This window comes from Pseudochaenichthys georgianus, chromosome 21 (genome assembly GCF_902827115.2).
Source record: "Pseudochaenichthys georgianus chromosome 21, fPseGeo1.2, whole genome shotgun sequence".
Lineage (NCBI taxonomy): Eukaryota > Metazoa > Chordata > Actinopteri > Perciformes > Channichthyidae > Pseudochaenichthys > Pseudochaenichthys georgianus.
Window position 1 is genome coordinate 12,701,569 of NC_047523.1, and position 15,152 is coordinate 12,716,720.

Genomic DNA, 15,152 nt, shown 5'->3' on the forward strand with positions numbered 1-15,152 from the left:
CCCCTTTGTTCTCCATTGACTGATGTATTCTCTATGTTCCTTCTGATTGTCAGGCTTTTTAGCAGCACAGTGCAGCAGTGGGCAGACCGAGGCAGACCACAGCAGCGCAGCCATGCTTACGTTGGCCAGTAAGCTAAAGAGAGATGATGGAGGGAAGACGGGCCGTGCCTCCGGGGCCTCCGACTCCACCCACAGGGTCTCCATCAGGGACCGCCTCCTTACCAAAGGTACCGGTATTTTGTCAGCTCGAATAATGAAAACAAAACAGACACATATTTGGGGATTTACTCCTGGTCAATAACATTTATTTTTGGTTGTTTTCAATACAGGAATATACATTTTCACGCTCCTCTTCCTCCATGAATGTTCAGTTAATTTTTCTACATTTCTATTTCTCCCTTTTCATTTCTTTTCACTCTGTCCATGGCCTCTTGCTCTGTCTGTTTTATTTATAGGTATTTCTTGTTGCCTTGGGAAGCAGCTCCAACACATCTGCCTCCTCTCTCTGTCCTTTTACATTTTAAAGGACTGTCCTTGTCCTTTTCAGTTTTTAACTCTATTGTTTTGTCTTGCCTCATGTTTACTCTCTTCTGGATTATCACCTGTATTTGTTTTAGTCTATACATTTACTTAAACAGATACTCCATTGGAGCGACTTATTTTTCCTTAGGTACTGAGGTAAGGTTTTGTTTAAAGGTCAATACAGTTCTTAGACAGGAAACTGCTTAATGAGATGGCTTGGGACCAGCACTTCATACAAGTCAAGCTAAGGTTGCCTGGCTTTTAGTCATTTCTGTTTGAGTATAACACCATAATACGTCTTGTGAAAAAAAAACCTGCCCTCTGGTGCATTTTTTGTATTACTTATCTTTCCTGCTCTTCCAGGAAACACACTTCTATTATCTCAATCTGTTTTGAAAAAGCAACTGATACTGTATCCGTTTGTCGCTCCTTAATTATGATTCTTTCTTTATCTCTCTACAGAAGTTTCAGAACTTGAAGCCCATCTCCCTAGTAAGTATGCTATTTTGATTGAATTACCGTACTTTTCGGACTATAAGCCGCGACTTTTTTCCCCATTTTTTTTGTACAGCTAACGGTCACTAGGGAACCTCCTAAATCTATGGATTTTACAGGTAAAATTAACCACCTTTAACACTATGGGCTCTATGACAGGTCCGCGCCCGCCACCTTTAAGCGGCGGGCTCCAGCAGGAAAAGCTGGAGGCCGGAAAAGAGTGAGACAGGTAGCGCGCCAAAGTAAAAGTGGAACCGAGAGACAGAACGAGAGCAAGACAGACGGACAATTTAGCTGCTGCGGCTTATATGCAGGTGCGCTTTATAGTCCGAAAAGTACGGTATTATGTTTTTTATCGACCAAGAACAAAGATTAAAAATACAAAAGAGAAAATATTAGATTTGCCAGATTTGAGCTAATAGCTAATTACCATCTGCAGCCCCTGGTCAAGTAGACACACACACACACCCCGCGGCCGCCCCCCTATTCAGTCTGAATTATTGACTGATCAAAAAAAATACATAGGATATGCAGTGATGATGTATTTTTGTAGGCTGATGTTAGTGAAGTTAGCATCGCAACCTTGACAATAAACAATAGGCGCATTCACACCGCAGTACTTTTCCCACAAAGGTTCATCAGAACTTAGTTCATGAGAACTCTTTAGTTCTCATGAACTAAGTACAGATCGCGTTCACACCGGAATAAGTCCCTGGAAGTCCCCGGAGTTGGGGACTGGCTTCAGTGGAAGCTGCTGGGACTCTCAGCAGCTTCCACTGAAGCCTTCCGAGTAAATCGCCAGAACGCCGACACTTCCTCATCTCCACCGTTCCCATGTTTTCTTTTGTGTTGCCATAAGTTAGTCTCTCTGTGTTTCTGCGCTGGGCTAATGCTAATGCTAATAATGCTAATGCAAGGATAATAAAATGGCGGCTTCACAAAACGTTTTGGGAGTTTTACGGGGCGTGGATTGCAATCCGCCCAGCCAATCAGAAATAGGAACCTTTTTCTCCCACGAACGGGACGGAAAAGGGGGTAAAAAGGTTCTCATGAACTAATTTTAGTTCCGGATTTCGGAACTATATCGGAACTAAAGTGGGAAAAGTACTGCGGTGTGAAAGCGCCTAATGGGATCTTTTGGGGGGACATTTAGATTCTAATCACAATATTTGAAGCGTAACTGCAATAGCCTAAAGAAAAAAGCATTTAATGTCCGACGTCATGATGTTTAGTAGTTTTCGGACATTCACAATTGGGATATTTACTGACGTATTTTGTCATAAAACTAAATGTGAAAATGTCTTAAGACAAGAGACATGGAAGTGATAAAAATACTAACTCTGTTCTGGGTTTTAACAGTCATGCCTGCACTACTTTACAGTATAACTAATTGTAAAGCATTTCATTTCATCAAACAACTCTGATTTTCCAGATCACCCGGCTCTTCCACATAGATGTTTTCTGTATTGAGGCTTCATTCTTGTTATACTTCTGGCCTCAGGATGTATTTGCTCAAACAGACTGTGACCCCCAAACTGCTATTTAGTTCTGCTTTTTAATTAGAATGTATATTAAAGTTTATCGGATCTTCGTTGCTCAGTTGTCTGGTTATTATTATGCATGAGGGCTGAATTAATTATCATTGCTTTGGCTGAACTCAGCATGTTGGCTGTTGTTAGTGGTCTGATGAGTTTCCTCTCTCAGCTGAGGACCATGAAATCCAGGGAAGTAAACACGTTACTGTTACGCATCCCACAGTGTTGATGAGAAAGTAAGAAGAAGACTTGTTCAGCTGGAAAAAATACTTTTTGTCGAAAAGACATGTGATAATATTGGCTCAAAGCTAATGTTTGCACCTAGCTACTACAGTCCTTTTTTTTTTTCTGTATGGTTTTCGTTTATCAAAGCAAATTAAATCAAACTTTACTTATACAGCACTTTTCATACACAAAGGTATGGAAGAGGATTAGGGCCAGATGTCAAATAAAATTGAGATCTAACCAAAAGTGATTCCCCCCCCCCCCCCCATGATTCTGACTTAGAAAAACATTTAAAAAAAATTCACAATTCTGAGATTATAGTCGGAATTCAGATTTTTTTTAATTTAAATGTGGTCAGATCTCCAAAACCATCACATGGGGCCCTAATCCTCTTCAGTACACAAGTAACACAAAGTGCGGTACAACTTAAACTTACGGTATAATGAAAGTATTAATAGACCTGACAGTTCTAGATGGTTCATAGGTTAAAAGCTCATTTGATAAATAGCTAGGACCAAAACCATTAAGAGCTTTAAAAACCAACGGAAGTATTGTAATGATTAATTTAAGTTTAGTTCATTTTTATAGCACACACAGGCAATTCAAAGTGCAAAACGCAATGACACGCTTTGTATTGTAAATACAGTTGATGCTAAAAGAGGCACAGGTGTTAAATCATCTGAAAAGCATTGGCAAATATATATGTTTTCAAGCTTTAAAACCCTTTTAATGCCATCAACCTGCAGAAGAAAAGCGACTCTGATTAATTGTAATCAAACAAATAAACACAAACTTGGGGCATGGAACATGCATACATCTACTCAATAGCCTTGTTGAAAACTCTATTCCGATTGGTCAGTTAAGGTATTCTATGGTCTGTTATTTAATTGAAAAGGACAAAGTTGATTTAATCTACGTTGTTCTTTTACATTTATACCACACACGTTATAGAAGTCTCACTATATGTGGTAGACTTATGTATCCAGAGTATCATTTTAAACTGTGGATTCAGTGAAAAGAGCTGATGTAATGTTGATTTAGTAAAAAAAGAATTCTAGCACATAGTCATTTGTCTAGGGTGCGGTACATGTGTTTGAACAGCAGGGGGGGATGTGGTGCCACATGGAGACCCCAGGCATAAATCCTGCTAGCTGTGATGACAGAATGAACACAGTGGCTCGAGATGGACTTTAATAAAAATACAATAAATTATTGATGTTAGTGTCATTATTTGACTCAGAGAAAAGTAATGGTTGATCTTCATGGAGCTACTGCTGGCTTTAACCCTTGACCAGACTAACTAAACTCCTGTCATTTGTTTTTGTTCAGGTACATGCAAAGCCAGTTTCCCAGATGAGGACAAGCTGCATCATTTTCAGCTGGCAGTGTCACCTGGTAAGAGAAACATCATCCGTCAGTCCCTTTACACACATAACTGCTCCCTAATGAGAAAAATAGTGACAGTCAATGTCAGTTTGGTTTCCACCCCTGCAGTGTTAGTATTGTGTGTACTTATTGCAGCAGTGTTTGTGGCTGCTTACTAGTTTTGTGGTTTTTAAACGCATACAAAAACCCAAAAAGAATCAAACATCACATTCAATGGTTATGATACACCACACTTATATATATATATGTTGTAGGGAAACCCAGCATGGAACTTGAACCAGGATGTTGACACTTAAATGTACTGGTCAAACACTATAACAAATGTAATATTTGTTTAATGTCGTAAATAGCTTTTCAGTTTTGTATACTAATATCACGTCATTTGGATTTGATTAGAATCACAATACTTTATTTATCCTCGGGGAATTAGATTTTTGTAACAGTTGTTCCATTTCTAAATGAAATAAAAGTATAAAAAACGGAATAATATAAACGTAAGAAGTTAAAATACGAATTTCTTAAAAAAAGCAATAAAATAAAAACATTTCATATATAATAAGAAGTTAGAGTAAGATGTCCAAAAAGTTCAAATTAAACTGCTAAAAACTTTTTATATAAACATAAGAAGTAAAAGTTAAACTGCAATGGTAATGGTACAATTATATAAAATGTATATTACAATATATAGAGGGGTATAGTATTATTACATTACACTGTATTTAATTGACTAGTATGACATAAAGGGCGGCATTCTGAAAAGTTGATTCATCATTGGAGACGACTGAGTGCTTTTTTTCCACCAAATTCCTGCACTTTTTCTTAGCTACAAACTAATTCTAAAAATGACCTAACCACAAATCTACCGGAGGGCAGCATAATGCCGGGCGGGAGCGTAGTGTAAGACAGCCTGACTCGTGTCTGTTGTCAGCTCGGCTGCAGACTGTCAATGAAGGCTGCTAAACTGCCATTGAACCAGACGCTGGAATGACCTCCTCCACTGCCGTCCGCTGGGATTGACTCTTCAGCCGACAGCGCTGTCAGCAGAATCAGAATCAGAATACCTTTATTAGTCCCACAGAGGGGACATTTGCAGCGTTACAGCAGGAAAGAGCCACAGACAGCTTAGTGTTGCATATCTTAAATGCATTAAAAAAGTACTAAGAGAAGAGAGGCTCTGTGGTGTGTGAGGATTTTAAAACTCAACTGTCGCCACTCTTTTTACTTTCTCTGATGTGTGTGAATCACAGGCGATGAACAAAGGCATTAGAACTTGGGTCTTTTAGCTAAAAGAGACTAGAGGGTGATATAAGGGTTTAGTGGGAGGCAGCAGTTCTGAAGTAGAGAGTATGAAGAAAACACTTCAGTACTTACAGTATGTGAAGTGTTTATAAAAAGTAACATATTTATAGATATGACAAATTAAGAACCACAGGCATATAATGTTTTCTGTGTATATAAATATTTAGTATTTTATTTTGATGTTTGTATGAATATTTAATATATATCTTTTTTTTGTAATCTTTATTATTTTGCCTAAATTATGAGAATTTAAAATAAATATAATAAAAATATATTTATAGCTATGACAAGCACTAACCACTGCAGGCACATGATGTCTTATGTTTATATAAATATCTTAATTTTATTCTGTATTCATTTATTTGATCTTTAATTTAATTCAAAACATTTAGCAAAACAATTATTATTACATATATGATATTAAAATATAATTTTCTTGATTCTGACGACAAACTCGAGGATAAACTTTTACAACAAATGTGAGAAGTGGAAAATAAATTCTCATTTTAATGCGGCACAGTTCTCTGAATACTGAGTGCTCAGCAAAATATTGTTTCTATTTTCTATTTTTCTTAGCCTCAGCCTCCAGGGAGGACATGCATCCACAACCACTGCTTTCTCATTGTATGCAGGGTTTGTGTGTACACATTGTTTGGGAGTATGTCATTTATGATAGAATGGGGGGGACTGCAGATCTCAGTAAGCCAATTTGTGTCTTAAAGTATTCCCTTGAAAAGGCACTCCAGTCTTCTCTGGGTATTTTTCGACGTTACTGCAGCACCATCATTATTCCCCACGTCCACTAATCTTTGCTCAGCAGTGTTCCCAGCTAAATGGGCCACCTGTCGAATACTGTACAAACCGAGAAGACTGGTGTGGGACTAGCCGAGAGACTGGCAGAGACTGGTCTGTTTTATCAGATGATAATTATTTAAAAATGAGTGTCATGAGCATACCATTCCTTTAATACTCGCTAACACACCGTGGCTTTGGATCATGGGACTATATACTGCAGTCATATCAATCCGCAGAAAGAAGTTCGGTCAATTTAATGCCTGCTGTGGATAACATACATTAGTTTTCATTCATCAGAAACAATATGGAATACTTTTTGAATATTCACTTTTATACTTGTGGAGAGCTTGAAGCTTTGGATTCATGATAGCTAAACTGTCCCCAGTAAAGAAAAAAAACGCAAGAGAAGGAAAGAGGTCAACAGACAGAGCGACGTCAGAGAAATCAAAAGGATCAAAAGGAAGTAAACACTAAAGCCCCTGTCACACTGTCCCGAAATTGACACCCGATGGACACACGAATATGGAATTGTGAATTTCGCACGAAGATGGCCCCGAACCACACACGAAGGCAACATTTACATTACATTTAAGACATACCACTGCAATGAAAGTACCAAAAACAATTATCTTAAAGTACTATGATACTGTACTGATATCTTCAGACTTTGTTCTTTACTTTATACGTCTTTATATGTAGAAAATATTACGTTTTCTCCGTAATGTTGTTTCCATAACAACAGCAACTTCCCGTCAACTGTCCTTCAAAATAATATATTATATCCTTTTTAGTTTCACAGAACACAAATTGGGTTATTTACATAATATGTCAATATGACAACCCGATGGACACACGATAAAGGAAATGTTCAAATTCGGCTGTGATCGTAGCAACATCGGGCCATTCGTGAGGGCATCTTAAGCCATCGTATGATCGATGGTGGAGTTTCTCAGGCTCCGGCAGAAACTTCGTGAGCGGTGGCAAAATCTTTGGCATGCCAAAAAATTGCCGAAAGACCTTGAGAAGGTTCATTTTCGTGTTGAATTCGTGTGTCAATTTTGCCCTTCGTGAGGGCATCTTGTTATCATCGGTGCCATCGGGCTTTCGCCCCGATCAGAGTGAGGGTGAATGCACCGATGATAACACGAAGATGACACGATTTGACAAGATGCCCTCACGAGTGCCTTACGAAGTTGCTGCCGGAGCCTGATAAACTCCACCGGCGGTCATATGATGGCTTAGATGCCCTCACGAATGGCCCGATGTTGCTACGATCACAGCCAAATTTGAACATTTCCTTTTAACGTGTGTCCATCGGGTGTCAATTTCGTGACAGTATGACAGGGGCTTTAAGGGAACACCGTATGGGTTCTGGTTTAAAGACTGGTTCATGAAAATAAAATCCACTGTTGCCGCATCTCCAGCTGTTGGTTGGCCGTCGGGCTCCATGATCGTCCCGGTGTTTTATTTTCATTAATGACCCCCTCTTCCCACATTATCCATTACTTAGAACAAGTGTTTTGTTGAGCTCTAAGAAAGTTCACGCATTATATTGTTTCTTCTTTACTTTTACGTTGTTCAGATAGTCCTTCATAAAAATGTTCTACGATTTGAATTGAATTTATTATGGCAAAGTTCTTAATATGGCATTTAATGCTGCATTTTGAATGGGTGTCCTATTGTTTCAAGAGAGTTACTAAAGTCCCTGGCCTGCATAATTTTTTTGCCAACTAAGTTGTTTTGACATTTTGATGCTTTAGTAAGCGGTAAATTAATTGAAAGTTATTCTAAAGCTATTCTAGGCCATGTTTGTGAGTGTGTACGTATGAGTTAAGTGCCAGTTAGTGTGTATATCTGTGATTCATCCATCTTCCTGCCACCCGAGTCGAGACTGTTTCTCCAGCTTAGATTTCACAAAGGTCTTTGTAAGCAAAATCTGCAGAGAAAAGCAAAGATCAGCAATTAGAGACGCGGGTTCGTGTCATGTTCTTAAAGAGGAGTTGATAAGGATATTGAGTTCTCAGAGAATGACACGCTCAATTATTCAGAGCCTCTGTCTCCCTCTTTTCACTTCCTTTCACTTGTTCTTCTCTGTTTATGTGTTTCTGTTCTCCCGTTGTTTCCTCTTTCTCTCTTTTGTTCTTTTCCTTTTGCCTGCTCTGTCTGTTTCCCCTTGACTGAAAGCCAAGCAATACTGTTTTAGCACCGTTTTTTTATACTACAGCCTGGCACTACGCTACTCTTGAGCTAAAGCTAAAGGATCACATTACAGTGTTAGATCCAAACGACCTACTGTATGTGCATATCAAAAGTGCATTGCAGGAATGAGTCCTTATACCTGGAGAGGAGATGGCTTTCCCAGTGCACTTGTCTAACACCCTAATCCCACCAGGAGCGTCTGCGCTGCGCTTGCGGCGTTTTTAGCGATTGCGGCCACTCTAGTCAATGGGTGCTATTCCACCCGCCGCGGCTCGAAGCGTCCCAGAAGCAGCTCGCCGCAAGGAATTTCTAAAATACAGGCAGGCCGGAAGTGGAACGTTCATCCGGCCCAGGCCCATCCCCCAAATAAACTCGTGTTTAAATCAACAACAACTGCGAGGCTGCACACAAGACGCTCCGCTTCCGCAACGTTTTGAAACGAGCCTGGTGGGTTATAACGCAGGAGGAGGATGCAGCGCAGCGCAGGCGCTTCCGTGGGATCAGGGGGTTAGAGTCAACGTTTTGACTGTTTTTTGGGTGTGAGGGAGAGAAACTCCCTCTTGGGGGAACTTTGGGATTTTAGCCTTTGCAGGCCATTTACATGCACAACAATCAGAATCGGTTTAAGGTGTAAACATACAAGGAATTTGCTTTGGTTTATGATGTGTGTACAAAGACACAAAAAGAAGAATATTTAGCAAAATAAAATAAAATAAAAATAACACTGTTATAACAGCTATTTAAATCTTCCAAAATGCGATAGTCATTGCCATTGTGATGTTAACTTAAGGCTTACACAATATGTCATCACTGCACCACTATATAATAATATTAAAGGGGACCTATTATGCTATATTTGAAAAATATATTGTAGGGCCATACCTATACAAAACATGTCTGTGAAGTTTTTTGCTTAAAATACAAAACAGATCACACATTGTAGCTATGCCTTCTACTGCTCATACCCCTCTATTCCAACCCTGTTCCAAAAAGGCTGATTCTGTGACCGTAGCTTTACATGGAACAGCTGCTGCTAGCCACGTCCCTTTGTAGCGTCACGCAGCTTTCCCCTGCTAAGAGAGTTTTCTACCGGGAGAAACTCAACTAAACGCTGCCGTGATTAAATGTCATATTATGCTCCAAACCACTTCAAGCATTATTTCTGAAACAGTATGGAGCTCAAATGTTTCTCTCTCGCAGGGTTTACCGCAAGGACATTACGTTACACATATTCTCTCCAGTACAGCGTTAGCTCTGAGTGTTAGCATGCTTGCTAATTTAAACACAGACCATATTATTCCCAAAACACGACACGCATTGTTTCTGATACAGCACATAGCTTGACATGTTCTTTCTTAAAGGTGGGGTAGGTACGTTTGAGAAACCGGCTCGAGATCGCTAGCATTTGAAAATACACAACCGGAGAAAATCTGCCACTTCCTTATAGAGCCCCTCCTCCAACACACACGAACGCGCACATGACCAATGAGGGCACGAGATAAGTGTGTGCCCCGATGGAAGGCTGACAGGCAGGTAGGCCATCCAATCCGTTTAGCCGGCCCGGTTGTACTTTTTACAGTATTACGGCTTCTACAGAAGAATTTTTTTTATGGATTTTTTGTCAAAGCACTTAAGATATTCATTGATATCGCAATGTTAAGAGCATTCCATGGAATATAACAAAAAGTGTATCTCGAGCCGGTTTCTGAAACGTACCTACCCCACCTTTAAGTGTTTACCGCTAGAACAGTGCCATTATATGTATTATATATAACAACTTTACTCTAAGTGCCTCCTGCAGACATCCTACTGAATACACAGACACACAGCTGCGAGAGGGGATTCAGCTAGACGACTGTATACGGAGACGATAGGTTGGGACGTGTCAAGTGTGCCACATTTCACCAATGACGTCATAGGAGCCAAATCCTGGATCTGCTCGTTTGCACCCCCTGTTTTTTTTGTTTGCTTTTTAGAGATGTGGAGGAAAAGAGAGAGGGTTGTATTTTCTGAAACTGTGAGTCTCCTTACACACCGGGGACACATATTTATTTATAAAAGACATCACAAAGTGAATTTTGCACAATAGGTCCCCTTTAACTAATATGCTGCAACAGAAGCCTTTATGTGACCTTTCAAGAGGGAAATAGAGTCAACTAAATTATTCTCGGTTTTTCTTCCACTTTCTTCCAGCTGGTAGAGAAAAAACACATTCAGGGGTAGACATTAAGGGTAAAATGCCACTGGCCCTCCGGGCCGGTGGAATTGTATTATCACTGGCCCCACCATTGTAACCACTGGCCCGGAGCATTCGTCCAAAGAAAATCGACTTAAGAAAATTAACACATTTGTTGCAATAGTAATTTATGCACTAACTACATTACTACTTGTACTACAACATTTGAATCATCAGTTATTCCGTATTTTCCTCAATTGTTCATATTTGGTTTATTAAAATATTGATATTGTGGTCATTGTTAAAAAATGTCTGCTATTATTATTTGTATAATGCGCTTTCTGGCTTCCTGTCATTAGGAGTTAGAAATGTAATGGCTATGTAATAGATTTGATTAGAACCTTCATTATCCTAAACTGCTGGGACATTTCGCCAATACCTTTATATTGTCTACTCTTCACTTACTTGTCAGCATAGGTCGGCATTGATGTACAGAGCCGACAGAAGACCTTGTTTGTATTGGCATCATATTGAGAGGTGCAGTGACGTGTCCTAAAACCAGGAAGTAAGCTGCTGGTTCCCTCGACAAAAAAGCAATGGGGATTTCTCCACAGGGTTTTGGAAAATAGCTGGAAATAAGGTCTGTGGAAAACAAACCTGTTTGATAAATGCACGTTTTGTTCAGCCGGATAATCTCCACATGTCTACCCTACTTTTATAATTTTCGAATCAGAAATCTAATCGATAGATTATAACATGGTTTTAGGACGCGTCACTGCACCACTAGAAGCCAACTCCATCGATCAAGCTGGCTGAAACTTTCTCTCCCTCTTCTTCTCATGCTCCCTGTCACTCTCCTTTAACTCCTCCGGTGACTTTCTTTTATTTGAAGATTGTTTTTTGCCCGGCGCTTGGTCGGTTATTATCGCTGGTATTAAAAACATTTTGGCGAATGGTTGGGTGGCGCGATAGTCTGTAGTGAAGTAGAGCGCTCACGGGAGCCTGCTCGCGCTGCGCTCCGCAGCAAACCGCTCTTTTCACCCAACAACGACAACCGACTCACGAAACGCTATGTTGTAGCGTTAATAAACGAAACAATTTAACTAAATTGCTAGTCAAAATACCAATACCACAGGACAACTTTTTTTTTTGAAAGCAATATTTTTAGTGGCCCGAGCGGGCAAGTGGAAAGTACGTAATGCTGGCCCGGTGTGTCTAAATAGTGCTTCCGGGCCAGCGGGCCATTTATAATGTAGAGCCCTGACATTTCTAAAAACACTAATCAGTTACCATATATCACTTGACAACTTCTTCAGGAGGAAATTAGGTATCCAAAAATATCACATACATTTCCTCTCAAAGACCGAAGGTGCTAATTAGAACACATTTTTATTTGCCAATTTCTAATTGAAGTGGCTGAGAGCAGAATATGTAATATTGTTTGATTGTATTGTTTTACACTGTGTTATGTCTAAATATTTAACCAAAAAGTTGTTTAACTAACATCAATCTAACATTTGTTTGCTACATAAAAAACAAACACAGAACAATATTCTTCAAGCTCCGATCATCTGGAATGTCTCTTTAGTTACTCCATTTCGATTAGTTTCCTTTTCCCATGCAAACGCTCTGTGTCGTGACCCCTCTGCTCCGGACCCCTGTGTCTCTGAGGAATGGGGACAGCAGCAACACTTTGGGGTGAACACGTTCTCATATCATTGTTTGGATTATTAGAAAAACAATTATGAAGACTATAGACATGCAAATTATATTGCCTTTGAGTTTTAGTTGTGTTGTTGTCCCCATTGCTACAGAAACCTGCAAGCGGTTAAAAAAAAAAGATCATTACAAATGGAAGAAGAGAAAGGAAGGAGTGTTACATTTATGGCAAAATGCATAGCCCTAGTTTAGTCCTTCTTTTATACACACAATGACCTCATTTTGGCAACAAAAAAAAACACATGAAGAAAGACTCAGTCAATACTTTGTGTAAGGATCTTAGGTAGCAATCTTATCTTACAGTTATTTGAAAAATATCTGTAACACCTTTGGTTCTTCTTGCAAGTTGTGAAGTTCAAACTTGTGTTAACAGCTTTTCCACAGAGTGACGATGTGTGTCATGTCTGGGCTTGGGTATTCATACGCTTATTATAGTTATATGGCTTTGTAAACCTCCAAACTTGAGATGAATTATGCTTTAGTTTGTCTCGTGTCTTTCTAAAACAGACACTTTGCTTTGGTCTATTTGTGGATTCCCTATTTTGGAGCAAAATCAAAAGCATTTACATTTTGGCTTGCCAAATGGACGCTTGGCCAAAAAAAGGAAGAAAATAATAGTAAGATAATTACCCCGTACACATTGGGGTTTCAGTGATTATGCCATTGTTGGAGGTTGGTGGTGCTTTGTTGCTGCTGGTGGGGTTGTTTTTCTGTTGGAGGACAGCCAATGAGGTTACACAGGCGGTCATCAAAAGTTCATCTCTGCACAGGCGTGTGCATGTACGTGCTCATGTGACAGTTACAGTACAGCTGTATGGGTAAAGCGTGTTTTATAGCCATGCTGCATTTCAGTATTATTTGTATTGCAGAGTTTCCTGTATTGGGATGCCCTCAACGTCCTGGGAAACATACACTGAACAAAAATATAAATGCAACACTTTTGTTTTTGCTCCTATTTTTCATGCGATGAACTCAAAGATCTAAAACATTTTCTATATACACAAAATAACCATTTCTCTCAAATATTGTTCACAAATCTAAACAAATCTGTGATAGTTGGCACTTCTCCTTTGCCGAGATAATCCATCCCACCTCACAGGTGTGGCATATCAAGATGCTGATTAGACAGCATGATTATTGCACAGGTGTGCCTTAGACTGGCCACAATAAAAGGCCACTCTAAAATGTTCAGTTTTATCACACAGCACAATGCCACAGATGTCGCAAGTTTTGAGGGAGCGTGCAATTGGCATGCTGACAGCAGGAATGTCCACCAGAGCTGTTGCCCGTGAATTGAATGTTCATTTCTCTACCATAAGCCGTCTCCAAAGGCGTTTCAGAGAATTTGGCAATACATCCAACCGGCCTCACAACCGCAGACCACGTGTAACCACACCAGCCCAGGACCTCCACATCCAGCATGTTCACCTCCAAGATCGTCTGAGACCAGCCACTCGGACAGCTGCTGCAACAATCGGTTTGCATAACCAAAGAATTTCTGCACAAACTGTCAGAAACCGTGTCAGGGAAGCTCATCTGCATGCTCGTCGTCCTCATCGGGGTCTCGACCTGACTCCGGTTTGTCGTCGTAACCGACTTGAGTGGGCAAATGCTCACAGTCGATGGCGTCTGGCACGTTGGAGAGGTGTTCTCTTCACGGATGAATCTCGGTTTTCGCTGTTCAGGGCAGATGGCAGACAGTGTGTGTGGCGTCGTGTGGGTGAGCAGTTTTCTTATGTCAATGTTGTGAATCGAGTGGCCCATGGTGGTGGTGGGGTTATGGTATGGGCAGGCGTATGTTATGGACGACGAACACAGGTGCATTTTATTGATGGCATTGTGAATGCACAGAGATACCGTGAAGAGATCCTGAGGCCCATTGTTGTGCCATTCATCCACGACCATCACCTCATGTTGCAGCATGATAATGCACGGTCCCATGTTGCAAGGATCTGTACACAATTCCTGGAGGCTGAAAACATCCCAGTTCTTGCATGGCCAGCATACTCACCGGACATGTCACCCATTGAGCATGTTTGGGATGCTCTGGATCGGCGTATACGACAGCGTGTTCCAGTTCCTGCCAATATCCAGCAACTTCGCACAGCCATTGAAGAGGAGTGAACCAACATTCCACAGGCCACAATCAACAACCTGATCAACTCTATGCGAAGGAGATGTGTTGCACTGCGTGAGGCAAATGGTGGTCACACCAGATACTGACTGGTTTTCGGACCCCCCCAGACCCCCCCCAATAAAGCAAAACTGCACGTTTCAGAGTGGCCTTTTATTGTGGCCAGCCTAATGCACACCTGTGCAATAATCATGCTGTCTAATCAGCATCTTGATATGCCACACCTGTGAGGTGGGATGGATTATCTCGGCAAAGGAGAAGTACTCACTATCACAGAAATGGTTATTTTGTGTATATAGAAAATGTTTTAGATCTTTGAGTTCATCTCATGAAAAATGAGAGCAAAAACAAAAGTGTTGCATTTATATTTTTGTTCAGTGTACTTTGGTACTATTGGTTTTTGGTTGAGTTGTGTAGTTGTAACCTAGCTGTTTTGCTCTCATTATGGTGCCATACAGGGACAGTTTGGTCAGTATTGCCCCTGTGACATTTAAAGAAAGACTGATGCAAAGTATGAGGCAAGGCAGGAGAGGAGCAAATCTGCACACAAATGTTGATTCCCTCTTTTGATTTAAATAATGCATAATTTAGTATTTGTTTAACATTAATGCTCCAGGTATACTATTGTTGCCTAGACCTACATCTTTGGGACTAGGACCTATATCTT

At 40.3% G+C, this 15,152-nt stretch overlaps 1 protein-coding gene across 3 annotated transcripts in view; it reads left to right on the plus strand.

The window, feature by feature from the left end:
• The window catches only part of ube2f (ubiquitin-conjugating enzyme E2F (putative)), a 103,413-nt gene that overhangs the window by 3,384 nt on the left and 84,877 nt on the right, over positions 1-15,152 (plus strand). For 2 of the 3 annotated variants that reach the window (XM_034110077.1, XM_034110078.2), the window contains exons 2-4: positions 54-227; positions 985-1,014; positions 4,107-4,172. In XM_034110077.1, coding sequence (XP_033965968.1) covers positions 113-227; positions 985-1,014; positions 4,107-4,172 — 211 coding nt within the window. In that variant the 5' untranslated portion in view covers positions 54-112. Of the gene's footprint in view, positions 1-53; positions 228-984; positions 1,015-4,106; positions 4,173-15,152 lie in introns of those variants that run through there. The other variant, XM_071206989.1, reaches the window with a different exon arrangement.